The sequence below is a fragment of the Corythoichthys intestinalis genome, chromosome 3 (assembly GCF_030265065.1).
Source record: "Corythoichthys intestinalis isolate RoL2023-P3 chromosome 3, ASM3026506v1, whole genome shotgun sequence".
NCBI lineage: Eukaryota > Metazoa > Chordata > Actinopteri > Syngnathiformes > Syngnathidae > Corythoichthys > Corythoichthys intestinalis.
In genome coordinates, this window is record NC_080397.1 from 3,046,611 (window position 1) to 3,070,508 (window position 23,898).

The 23,898-nt window shown below is 40.6% G+C and overlaps 2 protein-coding genes across 3 annotated transcripts in view; one reads left to right on the forward strand and one right to left on the reverse strand.

Moving 5' to 3' along the window:
- The window catches only part of gak (cyclin G associated kinase), an 89,089-nt gene extending 75,272 nt beyond the window's left edge, over nt 1–13,817 (reverse strand). The window contains exons 1-6 of the mRNA XM_057830974.1: nt 13,455–13,817; nt 11,388–11,449; nt 6,197–6,256; nt 5,922–6,036; nt 3,970–4,112; nt 1,672–1,797 (exon numbers count right to left, since the gene is read on the reverse strand). Coding sequence (XP_057686957.1) covers nt 1,672–1,797; nt 3,970–4,112; nt 5,922–6,036; nt 6,197–6,256; nt 11,388–11,449; nt 13,455–13,596 — 648 coding nt within the window. The 5' untranslated portion in view covers nt 13,597–13,817. The remainder of the gene's footprint in view (nt 1–1,671; nt 1,798–3,969; nt 4,113–5,921; nt 6,037–6,196; nt 6,257–11,387; nt 11,450–13,454) is intronic.
- An 892-nt stretch (nt 13,818–14,709) lies between these two features.
- fbxo21 (F-box protein 21) overlaps nt 14,710–23,898 on the forward strand; it is a 34,084-nt gene continuing 24,895 nt past the window's right edge. For both annotated transcript variants that reach the window (XM_057832380.1, XM_057832381.1), the window contains exons 1-4: nt 14,710–14,984; nt 16,568–16,703; nt 22,144–22,253; nt 22,730–22,851. In XM_057832380.1, coding sequence (XP_057688363.1) covers nt 14,740–14,984; nt 16,568–16,703; nt 22,144–22,253; nt 22,730–22,851 — 613 coding nt within the window. In that variant the 5' untranslated portion in view covers nt 14,710–14,739. The remainder of the gene's footprint in view (nt 14,985–16,567; nt 16,704–22,143; nt 22,254–22,729; nt 22,852–23,898) is intronic.

Sequence of the window (23,898 nt, forward strand, 5' to 3'; positions counted from 1 at the left end):
GATATACCGCAATATTTTTGCTCAATTTTATTAGCCCATCAGAATATGATACTGCTCATGATGTTAAAGGTTCTACATTATTTGGGGAATTTCATCTTGGAAAATGTGGACTACAGTCTCCTAAGAGAAATGTGGTCAGATGTGATAAATTATTTTCATAGATTAGTATTTTATTGTTTTGAACGTTCTAAACTTAAATATGTTTACTGTTTTTGAGTCTTTGTCGAATTGTTTTTTATATGATTGCACGGCGACCTTGAGTCCCAGAAAGGCGCCTTCAAATAAAATCTGTTATTATTAAATTCGGAAAATATCCCCCATTGATTTCAATAGGACATTTTTAATAGAAACATAGGGGAAGTGCGGATTTAGGATTGCTTATTTAAATCATTTTTAAAATGATTAATGCGCTACAACATTCCCACAATAAATAATGAAAGCTTGGGGATGAGCGAAATAAAGAGAAGATGTCATCATCCAATCAAGGCGCTGTAATACATGTGGATGGCTGTTATTAGCATGACAGATGCCCATGTTAACTTGTTTACATACGCAATCGGAGCTCAAAACCGGACAAGACATCCTGCCAGTTGGCTTGATTATCAAATCACAAGCTTCTACTGTTTATGAAATGTCATTTTTTTCCTATTGATGCAGAAACAAAAAACAAACAAATAAACAAAACGTTATGGACATACAGAAATTATAATCATATGCAAATAGAAATACCGTAATTTTTTGACAATAAGCCGCTCCTTTTTCCCCCTCATTTTTAATGCGGCTCATTTGTTGATTTATTTGGGTCAATAGGTAACACTTTATTTGACAGTGGCGTCATTAATGTTCATGGCAGTGGCATGTCATGATTATAATAGTCTCCATAACTAGCAATTAATGAAACAACTGGAACAGTAACTGAAGAAATAATTAGCACAGAAGATGAATTTTGATTGTTATTTACATCTGAGGCGCTGCAATGCATGCTACGCGGCATGTTGGACAACAACAGTGTTAACAGCAGGTAGCCGCAGAGGCTGACTGGATCCTCAAAGGGTGATGGCCAAATGAAGCTGCTTGAAGCAACGAAGCTTTGCGGCCAATTGGTTCAAACCCTAATAGTGGTTCATTTGGTCTTATGACAGTCTTATAATGCCGCTGTCAAGGGTAAAGTGTTACCGGTTAACATCTTTTGGTCTGATATCCCATAAAGCAGTGAAGACAGCTGCAGCTTATAGTCCAGTGCAGCTTATCTATGAACAAATGCTGTTTTTGTGTTAAATTTGGTGGGTGGCGGCTTATAGTCAGGAGCACTTTACAGTCCGGAAATTACGGTACTTAGTACATTCGAACAATGAAATATCATTAATTTCTTCTGCTTTTCTGAGGTCGTATTTAAGTGGCAGTAGTTTTAGCAGGGAAGATTTCACATATTGATGAAGCCAAAGAAACCATGTTGTCTGCAAAAAGCAGGGATCCAATGCTGTTTGCGGCTTCTGCTTAGTCAGGGCTTATAACGACACCGTCTGTGTTAAGCCTTTGCTTTTAATGCATGTTAGTAAGACTTTTTTAAAAAATTAATTAATCTGACATCATCCCTAAATCACAGGTGTAAATGCTTATAAAGCCTGTCGTTGATAGCACGGCATTGTGTTGTGTTTGAAGCACACGTACCTCATCCTCCACCATGGACCGCTTCTGTGCGGACCAGCTGTAGTCAGGGTAATGAGCGACAGTGGTAGCACTGCCAAAATCGCACAGTTTGATGGTGCCTTGGTTACTAATCAGCAGGTTTTCAATCTGCAAGGGAGAGCAATAGCGGCAAGCTCAACCTATTGAATTGCGTCCAGAATCATTCTTGCATTTTCACCCTGCTCTTCCCTTTGTGCCCAAGCGTGAGCAACTACCCCTTCAGCCAACTCCATCACAATGGGAAGCTTGTTAACTTTAAAGAGAGCTTGTTGAGTCCTCAGGGTGCATACTCTAAAACAGGGGTTTTCAACCCAGTCCTCAAGGCACACTGTGGGTCCTGGTTTTTGTTCCAGCCGATCCAGCAGAGACAGTTGAACCAATGAGGCTTCTGCTAAAACAAGCCACACCTGACTGCAATCAACTGATTGCACTTGTAAAACACCAGATTGGGGAAAAAGTGTTGTCATCTTGTTTGGTAAGAATGAAATCCTGCACCCACAGTGTGCCTTAGTGGAATAGGTTGGGGACCCCTGCTCTAAAAATAGCTCCAGCGGTATCTTATACAGTGCCTTGCAAAAGTATTCGGCCCCCTTGAATCTTGCAACCTTTCGCCACATTTCAGGCTTCAAACATAAAGATATGAAATTTAATTTTTTTGTCAAGAATCAACAACAAGTGGGACACAATCGTGAAGTGGAACAACATTTATTGGATAATTTAAACTTTTTTAACAAATAAAAAACTGAAAAGTGGGGCGTGCAATATTATTCGGCCCCTTTACTTTCAGTGCAGCAAACTCACTCCAGAAGTTCAGTGAGGATTTCTGAATGATCCAATGTTGTCCTAAATGACCGATGATGATAAATAGAATCCACCTGTGTGTAATCAAGTCTCCGTATAAATGCACCTGCTCTGTGATAGTCTCAGGGTTCTGGTTAAAGTGCAGAGAGCATTATGAAAACCAAGGAACACACCAGGCACGTCCGAGATGCTGTTGTGGAGAAGTTTAAAGCCGGATTTGGATACAAAAAGATTTCCCAAGCTTTAAACATCTCAAGGAGCACTGTGCAAGCAGTCATATTGAAATGGAAGGAGCATCAGACCACTGTAAATCTACCAAGACCGGCCGTCCTTCCAAACTTTCTTCTCAAACAAGGAGAAAACTGATCAGAGATGCAGCCAAGAGGCCCATGATCACGCTGGATGAACTGCAGAGATCTACAGCTGAGGTGGGAGAGTCTGTCCATAGGACAACAATCAGTCGTACACTGCACAAATCTGGCCTTTATGGAAGTGGCAAGAAGAAAGCCATTTCTTAAAGATATCCATAAAAAGTCTCGTTTAAAGTTTGCCACAAGCCACCTGGGAGACACACCAAACATGTGGAAGAAGGTGCTCTGGTCAGATGAAACCAAAATTGAACTTTTTGGCCACAATGCAAAACGATATGTTTGGCGTAAAAGCAACACAGCTCATCACCCTGAAAACACCATCCCCACTGTCAAACATGGTGGTGGCAGCATCATGGTTTGGGCCTGCTTTTCTTCAGCAGGGACAGGGAAGATGGTTAAAATTGACGGGAAGATGGATGCAGCCAAATACAGGAACATTCTGGAAGAAAACTTGTTGGTATCTGCACAAGACCTGAGACTGGGACGGAGATTTATCTTCCAACAGGACAATGATCCAAAACATAAAGCCAAATCTACAATGGAATGTTTCAAAAATAAACGTATCCAGGTGTTAGACTGGCCAAGTCAAAGTCCAGACCTGAATCCAATCGAGAATCTGTGGAAAGAGCTGAAGACTGCTGTTCACAAACACTCTCCATCCAACCTCACTGAGCTCGAGCTGTTTTGCAAGGAAGAATGGAAAAGAATGTCAGTCTCTCGATGTGCAAAACTGATAGAAACATACCCCAAGCGACTTGCAGCTGTAATTGGAGCAAAAGGTGGCGCTGCAAAGTATTAACGCAAGGGGGCCGAATAATATTGCACGCCCCACTTTTCAGTTATTTGTTAAAAAAGTTTAAATTATCCGATAAATTTTGTTCCACTTCACGATTGTGTCCCACTTGTTGTTGATTCTTGACAAAAAATTAAAATTTTATATCTCTATGTTTGAAGCCTAAATTGTGGCGAAAGGTTGCAAGGTTCAAGGGGGCCGAATACTTTCGCAAGGCACTGTACTTGACTTTTTAAAACATTAACCTTTAAACTGGTAAGCAACCCATGACTAATACCAAAATAATGTTGTCATTGCTAAAAATGTGTGCCCCACCTTGAGGTCTCTGTGTATAACGTGGGGCTTCTGTTTGTGCAGGTGCTGCACAGCACGGCACGTCTGATAAAAAATCTTCAGTACCGTGTCGCAGGACACGGGGGCTCGTTGCTCCACTCGCCGAAGGAAGTCCACCAGTTGGCCTGAGGGAGACAAAAGATGGGGTAAAATTGTAACAATTGTGAACAATTCTTCGAAACGCTTTCCACGCTCAGTTTAAATTTACAGTCAAACACAATTAATTGTATTTATACCGACCATGCAGTTTTGCCTCAGGATAATGCTAACACATGAAGTAAAATCCACATACACATCAATTATAGACCCCAATCGCGTGACGTCACAACTCCGCCCCCCTGACTGGTGCCGTCATATTGTCCGTCAGCTCATCGAGTTTACATATTACCGCTACGTACATTCCTCCTATTACTGTGTGTTTTTCTGCTTGTCTAAGGAATCACCGCCTAGTCTTCGAACCAAAAAACCTTCCTGACAATCGTTAACATTGATGGTGAAGGCATGTGTGGCGGTTGGTTGCAGTAACAGAGAAGATAAACGGTCATTTTAGTAGTTGCTGTGTGCCCATTGTTAAAAGGGCAAATCTCGAAAGCAGCACGGTTTGTTTATCTCGGTCCATGATGCGTTTGTGTCGACAGCCGTTAGACAGCGGCGAAAACATCAATATGATGCCAACACGATCACAGACATCATCAGACGGAGACTACGAAGCTCGTCGCCACGGTCGCGCAGCAAGAAGGTGAGCGCAACAACAGGTGTTGTCCCGAAAATAGCCGCCCTGCGTGAAATGTCCCCCCTGACGGGAGCGCCCACACGGAAATGACTTTCTTGTACCGTGAATATGTATTATTTTACTCTGCTTGAACTAACAAATGTCATACCTGTGTGACTGTCATTGAGATATGGTCGTGAAAACCTGTAGACTAATAAATTTCTGTTCAAAGATGGTTATGTGGCTCAGTCCACGATTTGTTACTAAAATACAGAACTAATATTTTGTGTAATTTAATTATTTAAAACCGATCTTACAGTCGTAAATCCATTACTGTAATGCGTCCATGAAAACATTTGATGTTTTCACGTCAGTAAAGCGTTATAAATAAGCACTCCCGTCAGGGGGGACATTTCACGCGGGGCAGCTATTTTTCCGCACACACTGGCCCGTTGTCGATCAAGTTTCATTCAACAATCGTGGTAACGGTGACGCTCAGCTGACCAAATGTCGGTTTATATTTGGGCCCGTGCCGAGTTTGGGTACCCGACTCCTCATCGTGACATAAACTGGAGTATGATTGGAAATTTTGTGGTCTCAGGACGAGCTCTGGCGCACGGGACGGGACCCGACGGGAAGAAACATCGGCTCAAGCATCAAATATGGATCTGGCGACTGGTTCGACCGAAGCTTCTCCAAATAACGGCTTTGATGCAACTCATCCAGTGAGTTTACAGCGTCTGAAAGCACCGGGGCTTCCATAATTTGCAAGTGAATCCACCTTTACAAACTACGATCATTGTCAATACGACACACAATGACGGACAATATGGCGGCACAATACAGCGATCACGTGATTGTGTGACGTTGGTGATTGGGGTCTATCGTACCCCCTGGTGGCAGAGACTCACACATCAGCATTAGCACACCGCGGATGCTAGAAAATAATGATGATTTCTATTCATTCCAATTTCAGAGTCATGAGTGTAGTCACATAGTGAGCCAAACTTCTAAATTTTGGGACCATTGTATTTATGTTCTTCCAAGAGTTGCCTTTGAAGCTGTGAAAGCCTTCGTAGTAAAAATAAAACCTAAGTGAGCAAGCAGGAACCAAGTGAAAGTTCAGCGAGGCTGCAGACAGACGGGAAATCATTTCGTAACCGTCAGCGCCTACCAGAAAGTTACGACTCAGCACCAAATACAATCCCAATCATGAATATACCTTTGCAGAGTTCAGTCAGGATGAGGAACTCCGCCTGTCCTGTATCGGAATCCTCTTTGCCAACGGAGGCGGCCGAGCAGAACTGGACCACATTGGGATGTCCCGACAGTTTTTTCTGGACATGTGGAATGTCAAAGAAAGTTTAAAAACACTACACACATGGACAACATTGTTTGTTAATGAAGAAAAATCCCACACTAACATTGTGGCAAAACCAATAAGACATCATTTTGCAAATGAGCAAAAAAACAACATCGAGAATGGCAGTGGCATACCATGAAGCAAACTTCTTGGATAATTTCCTTGTTCTTCTCATCTTCATTAGACAAGAGTCGCTGAAACATGAGCACAAATAGAAATTTGAGGTTCTGTTTGTTCAACATATAAAAGTTAAATGTGTAAGAACAGAGGCATCGGAAGCTTGTTTTCAACTAGAGTTCTACCGATATGGGTTTTTCAAATGCCATTATTGATACCGATATCAAAAAAAAAAAAAATTCCAGCCGATTGCCGATGTCCAAAGCTGACTTTGTAAGCCGATATTTGAGGCCGATACTTTTTTTAAGCACGTAGATCATAAAGACAAATAAAAAATGCTTCAACAGCTTCAAATTTACAATGATGACCTGAGACTTAAAAGATTAATTCGGTCTAGTGCTACCAAACCAACAGACGCAGCACTCCTCTTTATGATTATCCACACTAGGCAAGAAAAGCACATTGTTTTCAAATAATCAAAAACCCACCAGGTTGTCACGATGAGATTTAAACGAGTTTAAAAGGGTGCTCGCCATGCTAAAGCTAATCGTAATGCGAATGCTAAGGCTACAAGTAACATTTAGAGTAAAAGGATCACTCAGTAAAAACCTTAAAAGGCTAAATTAACATTACATATTCTCTCTCTCAGATAAAAAAAAATACAATATTTACAAAACAGGCAAGCCTGAAGCTTCCTGTAGCAGCTTGCCTTCAAGCTGCTCTGGGGTCCTACCGTCAGTCAGCGGTGGTCACAGTTGCCCACACAGATGCCTGATCAAAATCCTTTTTCTAATCGGCTCATTTTTTTGTTTGTTAATCGGCCGATGTTGGAAATAAGACTATATATCAGCCCGATATATTGGCTGGCCGATAAATTGATTAGAGTTGTCCCGACTAGTGGATGTAGTCGATGTCATCGATGACGTAAATGTGTCGACGAGCACACCATCCCGTCGATGGTTAATAAAGGGTTAAAAAAATATATGCGTAAACAGTTGAGAGTAGTGGAGGCTTGGGATTCAAGTGGGGAAAACGGCACAAAGCCAAAAAAGCGCACCAGAGTAACCAAGGCATGACTTATTTCAATGAAACACAGGAAGGTACACTGTCGCGTGCAGTCTTGTAATGCCAAGCTTGCATACCGCGGCGGCACATCAGCCGTGAATGAACACCTGAAGCGCCGTCACCCAGGTATTATTTCAGGAGACAATACGCTGGCGGATCGTAAGTCCATTGACCGACATTTTTTATTGAAGTTGCATTTATGTGGAACGCACGACAGAGTATTAGGGGCTAATGTAGATGAATAAGCAGCTACGTACTTTACATAGTGCGTTGCTGCCTCTGTTAAAATCAACAATATTAAAAGCATCTTCTGTTTTACAAATACGGATATCCTTATTGTTTTGCTTCATCTAAATCAAATTACAATCAATTGAAGAATTTATACTAATGCTTCGTCGTGGCTCCCAGCGAAGTTACATGTATGTAAAGTGCATAGTGGCTCACAGCTACATAACCCCTACGTAGGCCTGAACGATATTGGAAAAAACTATTGCTGCGATTTTTTGGGGGGTTTGCGATATTATATTGCGATATTGAAAAAAAAAAAATATATATATATATATATATATATATATATATTTTTTTTTTTTCACTAGATGACTTGAATAGCTGTTTGGACTTTGGATGACTCACAATGACCAGTGTACAGTGATCCCTCGTTTTTCGCGGTTAATGGGGACCAGAACCCGCCGCGATAAGTGAAAAACCGCGAAGTTGTGCCCCCCGCCCCCTAAATGTTTTTTTTTCTGTGTGTGTGTACTCAATGTATTTATTCAGATTTAGCATTGGAAAGAGATACATATAAGGCATGTTTTTTCTCACCTTTTCCCCAAAGTATTATTTTAAAAAATGGATATATATATATATACATATATATATATATATATATATACATATATATATATATATATATATATACATATATATATATATATATATATATATATATACATATATATATATATATATATATATATATATCAGGGGTCGCGTTAACCGAATATTTTCCGTCGTTGACCGTTTTTTTAAAACGGTGACGGAAAAAACTGAAGTCCATCTGTCATTTTGACAGGTTGCAATTCACACCCCAGACCACAGGGTGGCGAGTGAGCATATTAATTAGCTATTGTCTCTCTTGATGCATGACGTAGTTGGCCTTACTCGGAAAAATGTCAAGGCAACTGAGTGTTTGCCTGGCGCGGTCAGACTGTTCTCCCTGTATTTTTCAAACACTGAGAAAAAAGTCTGGGACCCAGCCCATTAACGGCCTCTCGAGTAGGTACTAAATCAATCAACAAATCAGATTTATTTGCGTGACGTGTTCTTCGTGAGCAACGTCACTCTTGCGCACCGAAAGTCGTCTCCACAACAACACGGATGGCGAACGAGAGAGACGAGAATATGTTCCAATCCGCGGTAAATTCAGTTTTAATAGAACACATCGACACGAGTCATTGACAACAGTCTGTCTCGCGCTAGCCATGTTGAATAAACTCCGCTCTCCTCGAATGTTTACTTCCGCGCGCAAGTCCCTCGTCCTTCCCTCGTCGCTTTGCTAACGTCACGTCTGCCCGTCGCTGATTGGTGCACTCCGCTGTCTGATTGCCTCTTTTAAGCTTGTTCAGACAGAATATTAATTAAAAATGAATGAAAACTAAATACTATTGAATATGTCATTATTATCATTTTAAAAATGTAAGTGACGGGTAAAAATAGATTATGACCGGATTTTTATGACACTGTCAGTCAAAATGACAGACAACGAAAAAGTGTAGCGCAACCTCTATATATATTTTAATAAATGGTTTTAAGCACTTCAAATGTAATAATTATGATCAGTTTTAAACATAACTGTCCAACCAAATCATTTTTGAAAAAGAATAAAGTACTGTAGTAGAAAAATGCTTGGCTTTATTAAATACTTCTGTTTATCTACCTTAGCTGTGACTCTTGGTGGAAATGTAGAAATTACAAACTCCTCATGATCACTTCTTCCATTTAATTTATATGTCTCAAACGTCTCCAAACACACCACAGGCGGTTTTTGCTATGGGCAATGTGGGCGACCGCCCAGGGCGCAATCTATTTGGGGGCGCACAAACGCCCTCGAGAAAAAAAAGAAAGAAAAAAAAATCCGCTAGTTTTCTAGACTAATACCGCTCATTTCCACGTCAAGTTAGTAGAGTGGGCGCTAGGGCGCCCCTTACTATCATGTCAACTGCTGCTGAGAGTCGTGTGTGTCAGAAGAAAAGGCAGGGGGAGACGGGAGGGGGATCAGCTGCTCGCAACTGCAGAGTGAGTGAGCAGGACGAGTCTCACTCACTCTCAGAGGAAAAGCAAGGAGGGGGGCGGGGGATAGACTGACCTCTCATGATCCCAGGCCCAACACAAACTCCTGCTTCCAAATAAATTGTATTTAATTCATGAAATTAACATAGATATTATTAAATGTATCGGGTTATGACATAACCCAATAAATGTCTTTGTAAAATGACAAAAAAAAAAAAAAAAAGAAGAACAACGAATCTGTGCCTGCATCAACATGTATTTGTTTACATCACATCAATCTTAACTCTGGTGGTTGACGGACGGAAAAGATGATGATGTCGAGTCAAGGTGCTGCATCATGGACAAACGACCAAAAAAACCATCAGGTGCCCAGTTCAGGAAGAGAAGGAAAGAAGAAGAGGAGAAACGTTCAAAAGATAAAGGTATGCAGGTCTCTATGAGTGACGTTAATTGTGCATGTAATGAAACAGTAGCCTATACGCTATGTTATTATCCTCTTGCTAATATGTTGCTACTTAGCCACAGAAGACGACTATATTGTTAGCTTTGCTGAACTAGCAGCTACCATTTCTCCAATAGGCTAGTTTGTGTTTACAACACAAACAAGTGCAAGTTCACACAGGCTTATTAGTCTGGGAATTTGGTAAACAATAGTACGCCGTGACTGTGGAATTTTTAATGCTATGCGTGGGTCTATGCTAACTTAAATAACATTCATGTCATATACATTATTGACATGATGTTTTGTAAGCTTTATGTGATATAGCTTTTTGAATAATTTGTAGTGTGTCAATAGGATCAGAATCAGAATCAGAAAATAACGTAAAAAACGTAACACATTCTGGTGTTTGATGTCGGGGGGGGGGGGGGGAGGGGGGGGGGGGCTGATGGGGTGGTTCGCCCAGGGCGCGAAAGTAGCCAGGACCGCCACTGACACACACACAAACACATTCATTCCAAAGCGGCTTCCTTGCAGAAACTCTTTAACAAGTTAAACGATGATTGACAGCTGCTGCGCTGTGATGTCTGCTCCTTTGGCAAGATCAAAGATACCAGCATCGTTAACTTTAATAAGCAAGTGCTGCAGTGACTGTGAGGTTCAAAGAGCGTGTGAGGCACTGCGCAGAGCGGAAAGCAGGGCGTATGTGGATTAAAAAAAAATAAAAACTATTGCACGTCCTTGCGATGGGACTATCGCGCATGCACACATCGCGATGGCGATGTTTAAATGATATATCGTTCAGGCTTACCCCTACGTCATAATGTAACTTTTGTTTCTCGTAGCAGTATCACAATATCTCGTTTTTTTTTTTTTTTTTTTTTTTAAATAAGTGTATTTATTTGGCCCTCATACTCTGTCGTAACGTTGTATCAACTTGCATCATTAAGTTTTTTTCCACGTACTTCACTCCCGTGAAACGTGACATTTATTTACCTACTCTGCTGGTGCTCCCTCTAATGGTGAGAACAATATAGACTTACCACATAAAAGAGCAAGTAAGAAGCAAGTGTTGGAAAAGTGAAGTCACAGTGTTCTTCATCAGTTTACATTCCATTGTTTTGCACTAGTTAATGCCATCAACATTTGACCTCATTGTTTATTTGTGATTTATAATAGTTATTTATGTGTTCATATATGCTTTAATAAATAAGTGTTCCAAAATGTTTTTGTGAATTAATAATCGTCAACGAAAAATTAATTGCAAGATTAGTGGAAAAAAAAAAAGTTAATAAAAAAATTATTAGACAAGTCGACTAATCGTTAAAAATAGTCTGCACTAATCAGGAGAAAAAGAATAGTTTGGGACAGCCCTAATATTTATCCACTTCTTTTGTCAACAAATATCCTCTTACCTTGAGAGCGTAGTCTTTGCCACTGCTGATATCCTGAGCTTCATACACAAAGGCAAAACCACCTAACAGAAAAACATTGTTAATGCTTTTCCCCAGCTTTCCTTTTTCATTTGTTTAATGTCTTATTATTATTCAAAGTGTTCGTTCTATAAGAAAGTCTTTATTTCTCTGTTGCTTTAATGTTCATCATAACCTGATTTTGTTTGGTTCCACTTATTGATCCTACTTTGTTGCCTTTTTGTTCTCATTACTCTGCTGGATGTGTCCTTTTCTTGTTTTACCTCTTTTTAATTGTTGTGTTAACACTGCTTCTTTGGTTTTTCATGCCAACGTTTGTTTTTTAACCTGTCTGTCCAATAAATATAAAACACCATGTCAAATCAGGGCTTTTGTTGCCTGGCACGGCCAGACTGTTGTTCTCCCTGTATTTTTCAAACACTGCGTGAATAGTCTGGGACCCAGCCCATTAACGGCCTCTGAGCACGGACAAAATCAACCGTCCAATCAGATTTGTTTATTTGCGTGACGTGTTCTTAACGAGCAACGTCACTCTTCCGCGTCAGAAGTCGTCTCCACAACAACACAGATGGCGAACAGGAGAGCCGAGAATATGTTCCAATCCATGGTAAAATCAGTTTTAAATGACCAAAAACACATTGACACAAGTCCATGACAACAGTCGGTCTTGCGCTAGCCATGTTGAATAAACTCCACTCTCCTCGTATGTTTACTTCCGCGCGCAAGTCCCTCGTCCTGCCCTCGTCGCTTTCCTAACGTCACGTCCGCCCGTCGCTCATTGGTCCACTCTGCTGTCTGTTTGCTATGGCTGGCTCCGCCCTGGAAATTGTATCCGCTGAATGGTGGCCAGACTCAATAGCTGGAACAGCGGTGAGTCTGGTGTACCAGGCTAGGGCTTTTGATATTCATTTTCCTTGTGTGATTTATAACTGCATACAGGCTCTACAAATTCGTGGTGATGCACCACTTTTATACAAGTTCAACTCTGCAATTCAGGTCCCCATTTTTCCTTTGCACCAAGATTCCAAAGAGTGTTTTCTCAGGCTTTAGCACAATGGCAATGGTTTTGCACCAATATATAACAGGGTTTCTACAGGTATCAGCAAATCTCATTTAATGTCACTTTAAACTAATTTAATGCCCATGCCCAACTGCAGATAGTTTCACACACACAAATGGCAAGTAGAGTTGATGACTTTTTAACTGATATCCCGATATTATGCAACTCCAAAAATCATATATCGATATTAAACCAATTTCGATATATGCGGTCGTGGACTTAACATATCGTGGCTAATTTTATTGTGATGCCTATTGGATATTTTAGTAATGATAAATGTAACAACTTCATGGTATTCCAATAAACATTCTGTGAAAAATAAGATAACAACTGAAGTTATGGAAAAGGTGCCTATATTGCACCACTATGTTGTTGAAAGACATCAGTTTTTTGGATCAAGTGCAAAGTGACGATAAGCCACTGCCATATCACATATGGCTCTGGCTCACACGACGCATTTTGGCCCAAAACCGCTAATAATAAACCCAAGTCGATAACATCGGTTATCATTTTAAAATGCTTCTAATAATGTAAAAAAAAAAAAAAAAAAAGTTTTTAACCATCAAGCTTATAATTTTTTGAATGCGTAGAACATTTAGTTTCATGCTTTTTGAGGCCTGAATTTAAACAAAATCCATGTAACGACTTTTAATGCTTTTTAACGACCCGCATAAACCCTGTATCAATAGGATCCACAGAAGGCAAAAATATCACTAATGTAACTTCATTTTCAGGCGGCTAAGTCTTTTGAGAAAGCGCCATATCATCAGTATTTTAAAGTTCAACTCGATCGTGATTACAAACGAATAAAAACAGTCTAACAGCGCCAGAATTAAGCAAAGCAAGTCCTCCAATCAAATCAAATAAGTGTTAATGTTATTGTCACTGATTAGAAAATATATCAATCTTAGCAATGTAGCTTCCTCACAGCTAGTTAGCACAGGCTACCTGTCGTTTAACATTTCGCGGCATCTGTCCTGTTGTTTTACCTTCAGCAATCACTCTCTTGATCCGTAGTTTAATGTCACCCATTTCAACCATCTGTCCCACAAAGTCGTTCTGGTCCCGGCTTGCTGCTCCGACCGAGCCGGGCCCGGCGAGGAAATCGAGCGCCGACTGGAACAGCGACATTTTTTTTAAATTTTGGATTTCAGCCTGCTTTTTTTTCTTTTTATTCTTTCAAGGTAAACCAAAACGCAGGGCGGGTTAGAATTTGGGCAAGAGCGACGTTGATGAAACTGACGCGGAACAGAACTGACTCTATGGTTAGTTCGGTTAGAAGAGTTTTAAAGCGGCTAACATGATCTTCCTGTTGCCTAGATGACGTTGAGAGGCCGCAGCGGCCAACACTCCAACTTCCGGCATGGATAATGACGTCACAGCACGAGCCGATCACGAGCTGATCACTTAAAAAATCAAGTAAATAAAAAAAATAATAATAATCATTACAGTCTTCTTATCCACAACAAAAAAATTCTAATATCTGAAAATTGCCATACGATATTTTTTCACCAAGTATAAGTGATATCAGTGTTTCTATGCATGTGTGGGTTTCGTCAGTCAAATTACAGTTGCATTTATTTTTAATAAAAATGTAAAAAAATAAAAATTAAAAAAATCCTCCTCATGTAGTTCTATAAAAACTGAAAAAAGAAAGTTCTTTTTATCGTTAACCTACATATTTTGTTTTCGAAATTCTACCTCCACAAAAGTAAATTTAGCAAGCTGTTTCCTTCATTTTCTCACTTTCATAACGAGATTCTCTCCTACATAAGTTTGTTGGAAAAAAAAAAAATCAATGAATCTGAGAGCGGAAAAACGCACAATGTATGTAAAAATGGCCTAATCTTTTTACTGAAAATATTTAGTTTTTATTGCATATCGTTGGTTGTTCACCTTTTGTCTGTTCAGTCATGTAAATTTAAAAAATAATCATCATCATTTAGGAACTTCAAAAAAAAAAAAAAAAAACTTTCAAAGATCTCCTATGTGATATCTGCGACAGAATAATTTCAATATTTCAGATGTGCAAAATGAACAACGTCATAATCCAATAATGAAAAGACTGTAAACATTAAGAATTATTTCAGTTGTCTGTTTGCGTTGTTTAAAGAAGAAGTTGATATTTCCTGGAGGGTGGTACCCCACCACGCCCTTTTCTTTGAACAACCACTCAAAAAACAGTGCATCTCTTCTGCTCCGCCCCACGGACATCCCTCTGCGCCATTAGAGGGCGGACCAGGATGGATGAGGTCATCCGGGTAAACAGAAAAGATGGCGGCTTGTGTCGCCGGAGAGAGGTTGTCGAGTCCGACTGGGACTGGGAGCGAAGCCGGCCAAGCGAGTCGCGCCCGTCGTGCGGAGAAGTTGACTGATTTACCAACCGAGTTGTTGGAACACATCTTGTGCTTCCCAGTGCTCGAGCACGTCGACATTTGTAATGTGTCCTGCTGCTGCCTCCGACTGCGCGACGTTTGCCACAGCAGAGGGAAGGTGTGGGGGCACCAATATAAACTCAGGTCATTGTTACGATTGTTATGATAATGATACTTGGATGATATTACCATCGCTCCTATCGCTGTCTTGTGGCTTATTACCGGCTGAGCACCCAGTCAGTTGATGATCGTGGTTGACGGTCTGATGATGCATCACAACTTAAAATATGGAATGATGAACGTGTCCCACATTCCTTTAGTATAATAGTTCTAGACTCAACACAAGTATAATTTTATTACTGTACCTTGATTGTGAATCATAACGAAACAAACCTGACTATAAGGGCAGGCGCTTAGCTACTAGTATAATTTCAGGAGTATGCCAACTTTTTGGAGCAAATTATTATCTTGTTACAGTCATCTGCTCCTCAGCAGTGGCTAAAAAAATCAAGGTAAGTAATCATCTTTAAAAGCCTACATCCTCAAAATGAATACATCAGGTGTCAACAATATAGATGGGCTGGACGTATTTTTAAAGCCGTCAGGGCCACCAGAATGCTCCAACCACTGGCCCAATGGGGCCAATAAAGAAAATGCATCGATTAAAAAAAAAAACAAAAAAAAACTTGTTCTCATAAGTTCCCAATGATTCCATTTTTTGATGACATTACGCTCAACAGATCAATGACAGCAGTTGTTCTCCATGGTGTGTAAACACACCTTGTTCGTTCGCTTGCTCGCTCCCGCGTGAACACGCGCAGCCTGATTATTGCTGCTGATGGGTTGTCATTATCTCAGTACCCACCTGTTGTTATGCTACAAGACATGTTTCTGAAACCCTCAGCACCTGGCTAAGCACGGGAAAAAAGACCACTCAAGAAAGAGAAAGTCACCGGAGGAGTTGAAGGAAAGTGAAATCCATAATGAAAAGAAAAGGGAGAGAATGTTTCAGCCCCAGTGGCGAGACCGCTGGAATTGGCTCTGCTATGATGACACAAAAAAACAAGGTTTACTGTGAGTTGTGCAGATCAATGCCCACAAATGCAGACAAGGAAGTTAAGAGAAAAGTTGACAAATATGAAACCTAGGGTGTGAACATAACGTGACAATTCAGCCACGTGACTACGGAGAAAATAATATCATAACGACGGTCTAGCTTGAAAATTGTTAGCCATAGATGCCATCTCTTTGACTTCTAAATTGTTGCCAGGGGAGATTTCCAGAGGATGGTAAGGGGAAGACAGGAAAGCTTCGCCCAGGCACGGGGCTCTCCCATGCGCCCGCCTCCCTCCGGAGTTCCTAAGAATAAATGGTGTCTATGCTGGAGTGATTTTGGATGTGATTATGGAATTTGAATAGGATTATTTGCGCTAGATTCATGTTTTTGCACCATTTTGCTGCACTTTTCATTCAATCTACCTAAAAAAATGTTATTCATGCTAATTAAGCAAATTGTTCTTTTTCGTGATTATTGGGATCAATAACTGACGCATTGACCAGAGCCAGTGGTTTTGGTAGTGAGGCCAGTGAACTTCAAATTTCCCTTATTGTTTACCCCTGTACATTCTGATTTCTTTTGTCCTCTATAGTAGCTACAATCTCAGCATTTGAAATCCCCCGTGTTCCTACTCGCTTTCACTTCTAACTCAACGCTAATTCAAAATTAGGTGGCCGCGGCTGCAGAGGTTTTACCCGCAGAACGAGAGCTGCGACTGGCTCCGCGAGTACAAAACGCGCCACTGGGTGGGCATCCAAATCCGAAGGACGGTGGAATCCATCTCGAAACGCTTCTTCATGGAAGTGGTGAGTGAACATGGAAAAGTATTAAACATGGCATTGTTAAACTGAAAAAAAATCTCAGCTAAATTGTATGATAACAAAAGTCCACAAGCTTAATCCTATCATATAATTCGAAACACTTACAGTGCCTTGCAAAAGTATTCGGCCCCCTTGAATCTTGCAACCTTTCGCCACATTTCAGGCTTCAAACATAAAGATATGAAATTTAATTTTTTTGTCAAGAATCAACAAAAAGTGGGACACAATCGTGAAGTGGAACAACATTTAATGGATAATTTAAACTTTTTTAACAAATAAAAAACTGAAAAGTGGGGCGTGCAATATTATTCGGCCCCTTTACTTTCAGTGCAGCAAACTCACTCCAGAAGTTCAGTGAGGATCTCTGAATGATCCAATGTTGTCCTAAATGACCGATGATGATAAATAGAATCCACCTGTGTGTAATCAAGTCTCCGTATAAATGCACCTGCTCTGTGATAGTCTCAGGGTTCTGTTTAAAGTGCAGAGAGCATTATGAAAACCAAGGAACACACCAGGCAGGTCCGAGATACTGTTGTGGAGAAGTTTAAAGCCGGATTTGAATACAAAAAGATTTCCCAAGCTTTAAACATCTCAAGGAGCACTGTGCAAGCCATCATATTGAAATGGAAGGAGCATCAGACCACTGCAAATCTACCAAGACCCGGCCGTCCTTCCAAACTTTCTTCTCAAACAAGGAGAAAACTGATCAGAGATGCAGCCAAGAGGCCCATGATCACTCTGGATGAACTGCAGAGATCTACAGCTGAGGTGGGAGAGTCTGTCCATAGGACCACAATCAGTCGTACACTGCACAAATCTGGCCTTTATGGAAGAGTGGCAAGAAGAAAGCCATTTCTCAAATATATCCATAAAAAGTCTCGTACAAAGTTTGCCACAAGCCACCTGGGAGACACACCAAACATGTGGAAGAAGGTGCTCTGGTCAAATGAAACCAAAATTGAACTTTTTGGCCAGAATGCAAAACGATATGTTTGGCGTAAAAGCAACACAGCTCATCACCCTGAACACACCATCCCCACTGTTAAACATGGTGGTGGCAGCAACATGGTTTGGGCCTGCTTTTCTTCAGCAGGGACAGGGAAGATGGTTAAAATTGACGGGAAGATGGATGCAGCCAAATACAGGAACATTCTGGAAGAAAACCTGTTGGTATCTGCACAACACCTGAGACTGACGGAGATTTATCTTCCAACAGGACAATGATCCAAAACATAAAGCCAAATCTACAATGGAATGGTTCAAAAATAAACGTATCCAGGTGTTAGAATGGCCAAGTCAAAGTCCAGACCTGAATCCAATCGAGAATCTGTGGAAAGAGCTGAAGACTGCTGTTCACAAACACTCTCCATCCAACCTCACTGAGCTCGAGCTGTTTTGCAAGGAAGAATGGGCAAGAATGTCAGTCTCTCGATTTGCAAAACTGATAGAAACATACCCCAAGCGACTTGCAGCTGTAATTGGAGCAAAAGGTGGCGCTACAAAGTATTAACGCAAGGGGGCCGAATAATATTGCACGCCCCACTTTTCAGTTTTTTATTTGTTAAAAAAGTTTAAATTATCCAATAAATTTTGTTCCACTTCACGATTGTGTCCCACTTGTTGTTGATTGTTGACAAAAAATTAAAATTTTATATCTTTATGTTTGAAGCCTGAAATGTGGTGAAAGGTTGCAAGGTTCAAGGGGGCCGAATACTTTTGCAAGGCACTGTAAGACGGGATAACAGAGGTTTTACCCATGCGGCCAAACAATGTCACACCAAACTGCCGTAATTCGTTTCATTCTGCAGGACTATTGTTTTTTTTAGATGCGTAACGCGACCACAATAGAGAGGAGTGCTTTGGCCAGTCATGCTCAGTCTGCTGGGGAGTCCCTTTCATTCCCACAAAATATAATCAGGGGTTAAAAAAAAAAGTTGTGATATCACTCTGCCCGTATTGCCTAGACAGCCTGTTCCCTGCAGAGGTACTGGATTACAAATGTTGCTGTTCATACTACAATTATTGACAGGCATGTAAGTTATAACTTTAATCCTGAAAATAGCGAACACTATTGATTGCATAGGTCAGTGTTTTTCAACCATGTGCCGTGGGAGATCGTCAGGTGTGCCGCTAGAAATGATCCAATATCGTGTTTTTTTGTTTTTGTTTTTTTTTTTTTTGTTTTTTTTTTTTTTTTTTAACGTCGTTGAACATAGTTGAAGGTTGCGGTTGTGTGCAGATGAGCAAGGTATTGCTCATGTCACGTTCAAGAACTGCTTAGATTTATAGCCATCAGCCACCTTACTGTCCGCGACAATGTGGACTCCAGCACATCTACTGTACATCATCTGATTAGACTCGTCAGGTGTCAATATACAAGAAAGTGTCCTTTCCATTTTATCCATATGTGACGACTGTCAATCAAAGTGTATTTTATTCCAACACATTGTCGAGGACAGCAAGGTGGCTGATGGCAAGAAATCCGAGCGGTTCTTGAACGTGACACGAGCAGCTCTCCAACAGCGCCATGGTGCCAAGCAAGCTTAAACGTCAATTCCAAACGAAACATCCGTCGCTTCAAAACAAGACAATGGACTGTTTTGTTCTCCTTCGTGAAAACAGAGAAACAGGCAACTTTATTAAGAAACACTACAAAGGTAAATGAGAAAGCCCTCAAAGCCAGTTACCTTGTTGCTGAACTTATTGCTAAATCCAAAAAGTCCCACACTGTGGCAGAGACATTAATACTATCTGCCTGCAAAGCCATTGTCAGCGAGATGCTCGGCCCTGACGCGGTTAAAGGCATTGCTAAAGTCCCACTGTCTGATAATTCTGGGCTTTTCAAGTCTAACTGCTAAAAAAATAAAAACAGAGAGCGATTGAGAGTTGTTGAGGAAGATTCCTGCCAGGATATCGGCTTTGTGTTCATCTAGTTCATCTAGGCTCAAGTTTCACACTCAGTAAGTATAAGTATTAAGAAATTATTTTATTAATTAAATGTAATGTACAGAAAGTAATTTTGGAAAATAATCTGTTTGTGGTGTGCCGTGAGATTTTTTTCCAATGTAAAAATGTGCCGTGACTCAGAAAAGGTTGAAAAACACTGGCATAGGTCATTGGTGGTTCTCATGCGAGCTTACAGTGCTGGCCTAAAGTATTGGCTCCCCTGCAGTTCTGTCAGATAATGCTCAATTTCTCCCAGAAAATGATTGCAATCACAAATGCTTTGGTAGTAATAGCTTCATTTATTTTACTTGCAATGAAAAAACACAAAAGAGAATGGGAAAAAAAAATAAATCATGATTATTTTACACAAAACTTCATAAAATGGGCCGGACAAAAGTATTGGCGCCCTTTGAAAAATCATGTGATGCTTCTCTAATTTGTGTAATCAACAGCACCTGTTACTTGCCTGTGGCACATAATAGGTGGTGGAAATAAGTATACACGTTTGCAGCCAGTTAAGATGGATTAAAGTTGACTCAACCTCTGTCCGGTGTCCTTGTGTGTACCACGTTGAGCATGGAGAAAAGAAAGAACACCAAATAACTGTCTGAGGGCTTGAGAAGCAAAACTGTGAGGAAGTATGAGCAATCTGAAGGCTACAAGTCCATCTCCAAAGACCTGAATGTTCCTTTGTCTACCGTGCCCAGTGTCATCAAAAAGTGTAAAGCCCATGGCACTGTGGCTAACCTCCCTAGATGTGGACGGAAAAGAAAAATTAACGAGACATTTCAACGAAAGACTGTGCGGATGGTGGATAAAGAACCTCGACGAACATCCAAACAAGTTCAAGCTGTCCTGCAGTCCGAGGGTACAACAGTGTCAACCCGTACTATCCATCGGCGTCTGAATGAAAAGAGACTCTTTGGTTGGATACCCGGGAAGACTCCACTTCTGACCCATAAACATAAAAAAGCCAGGTTGGAGTTTGCCAAAACTTACCTGAGAAAGCCAAAAACGGTTTGAAAGAATGTTCTCTGGTCAGATGAGACAAAAGTAGAGCTTTTTGAGAGAAGGCATCAACATAGAGTTTACAGGGGAAAAAAACGAGGCCTTCAAAGAAAAGAACGCGGTCCCCACAGTCAAACATGGCGGAGGTTCCCAGATGTTTTGGGGTTGCTTTGCTGCCTCTGGCACTGGACTGCTTGACTGTGTGCATGGCATTATGAAGTCTGAAGACTACCAACAAATTTTGCGGCATCATGTAGGGCCCAGTGTGAGAAAGCTGGGTCTCCCTCAGAGGTCATGTGTCTTCCAGCAGGACAATGACCCAAAACACAGATCAAAAAGCACTAGAAAATGATTTGAGAGAACTTGAGACTTCTAAAGTGGCCAGCAATGAGTCCAGACCTGAATTCCATAGAACACCTGTGGAGAGATCTGAAAATGGCAGTTTGGAGAAGGTACCCTTCAAATCTCAGAGACCTGGAGCAGTTGGCCAAAGAAGAATGGTCTAAAATTCCAGTAGAGCTTTGTAAGAATCTAAAGGTTGTGCTATCTAGTATTAGGCTGAGGGTACCAATACTTTTGTCCGGCCCATTTTCTGAGTTTTGTGTAAAATGCTAATGATTTAATTTTTTTTCCATTCTCTTTTGTTTTTTTTTTCATTGCAAGCAAAATAAATGAAGATATTACTACCAAAGCATTTGTAATTCCAATCATTTTCTGGGAGTAACTGAGCATTATCTGACAGAAGTGCAGACTTGCCAAATCTTTTGGCCAGCACTGTATGTTTTTTTTTTTTTTTTATTCGTATACTAAGCAGGCAGCATTCACATGCGATAGCTTGGCCACCCCCGGAGCTCTGAACATACAGGCACCATTCATTCACGCTAGCTTAGCCACCCCGGAGCTCTGAAACTAACAAACTGCACGGAGTTTGTACTAATTTGACTAATTACACGCTCGCTAACTTAATTAAATAAAATTAAGCCTTATGTCAAAAATTCTGAACTTCCTCTTTAAATTCATTTATAGGAAAGTCAATTGCATGCCATGACATTTTTCGACCACCCCTGCCCCCCTCAAGCTCCGCGTATGAATAAAATTGAATTCAACATTGCATTTCAAAAACAAAAGGTTAAATTTAACTATGATGTCAATGTCCACTACCGTAATGCTAACATCCAATTCTAAACACCTTTATTACTATTATCTCTTATTTGTCTGCCCAGTTTGAAATCTTACTGAAGTTCACATGGCTGGCATTTCAGTCTCTTCAGGCTGTCAGTTACACTTCATCTTTTCTTACAGACCTCATTGCACAACATATTTGTCACAGATTTGTCTATGTTATTATAATGTTATACGAAATCCCTACGGGAAAAAATCCACAATGTAGCAAACTGTAACGGGGAAACACTGCTTCACTGAACATGGGCAGAAGAAATAAGTGTCTTGAAACTGTTTTTCTTTCCAGCCATGCATCGGCCAAGTGTTGGGTGACAGTTTCACTGAAATCGAGTCGCTGGGTATGCCCATGCATTTCTGCGAAGATGAGCTACTTTTTATCCTCAGCACAGATAAGAGGTAAGACATCTTTTTGTGTCACTAACCAATGGTGTTAACTAACTAATGCTTTTCCAGTGATGAGCAATTTCTCAGTGGCAATTAAAATGCGGTGATGCCGGTGTACAATACTATTATAATAGGCACAGTAATTGTTATCTTCAGTTGCCACTTTATTTTATACGTTACAGCAAGGCTGTCCAAACTGGTCCTCAAGAGCTGCTGTGGGTGCAGGTTTTAAGTTCCAACTTGTTCTTTCCACATAAACAAACAGCACCTGACTGCAGTGAACCTATTAGACTTGTAAGACAAGACACCTGATTGGTGAAAAGCTGTTCTCATGATCGGTTTGAATGAACACCTTCAACCACTTTTGTCCTTTGTGAACTAGTTTGGAAACCCCTGAAATACAGTGTTATTGTTCTTTGTCACACAAAAAAAGGCAACAACAATTTATGGTGGTTAACGCATTTACCTCTTTGTGGTTGTCCATACAGGAAAAGTCTGACATTGAAGTACTATGCAAAAAAGATCCTTTACTTCCTGAGGCAACAGAACATCCTGCGCGCTCTTAAGAGCTTCCTCGAGCAACCACCTGAACAGCAGTCTGCAATCGCGGGTGAGGAAACTACCTATAGACGAATGCTGAACGATATTGGAAAAAACTGACATTGCGACTTTTGTGGGGGTTTGCGATACGTATTGCGATATTAAAACTAGAAAAAATTTCACAGGTTGACTTGAATAGCTCTGTTTGGGAAGACTTCGGTTAGCTAACATTGACCGCATTGTATGCATATAATGCCATTTAATCCAGGCATAGGGGTTTCATCTGTGAATGATGAAGATTGCTGAATATAAAGGGGATTTAGGTGGCCACGTCTCTGCACACTTGATGCTTTTATGAAGCAAAACATAAGTTTGGAGGTTAAAAATAGTCACACATCCTGCGATGGGATGCAAAACATAACTTTGCAAGTTCAAAAAAAAAAGTCGCACATCCTGCCATGTGATGGCGATGTTCAAACGATATACTAGTATTGTGCAGGCCTACTTTAGACCAATGTTGTTTTCGTCAACGATAACGAAAATATTTCGTCAACGAACAATTTTTTTCATGACGAGCTAAAAATGTGTCTTGGGACACTAAAACATAAGAAACAAATGCCAGTTTTCGTCTGACAAGACAAGAACGAGATGAAAATTCGCCAGTTTCTGTCATAAGTTCACAATTTTTTACATTTTCTTATCGTATGTGTAGTTAGCAGCACCGTGCAGTGTTTGATCAGGTCATACATGTGCCATGCTGCCCCCCCTCCCACACACATATACTCAGCCCCCCCACCCCCCTCCACACACACATACTCACTGGACATGCTCTCTAGGCTGAAGACTTTCCTTTTATGAATAACATGTCAGGAGCTGCTTGGTAAATTTTGTTTTCTTATCTTGAGTAGATATGCCATATTGCTTTAGCATTTAAAGTGCGTATGACAACAAAAAGCATGTTTGTTCCGTTTTCCCCACGGAGAGGGGTTGACCACGGTGTCTAAGGAATTACTCAGCTCACTTTTCCACTGTTCCTCTTTTCCTCTTTATTTTGCTTTTTGCAGTTTAAACGTCAGGCAGGAACAGGATTAGCCATAGCAGCAATAGTGGTAGTCGT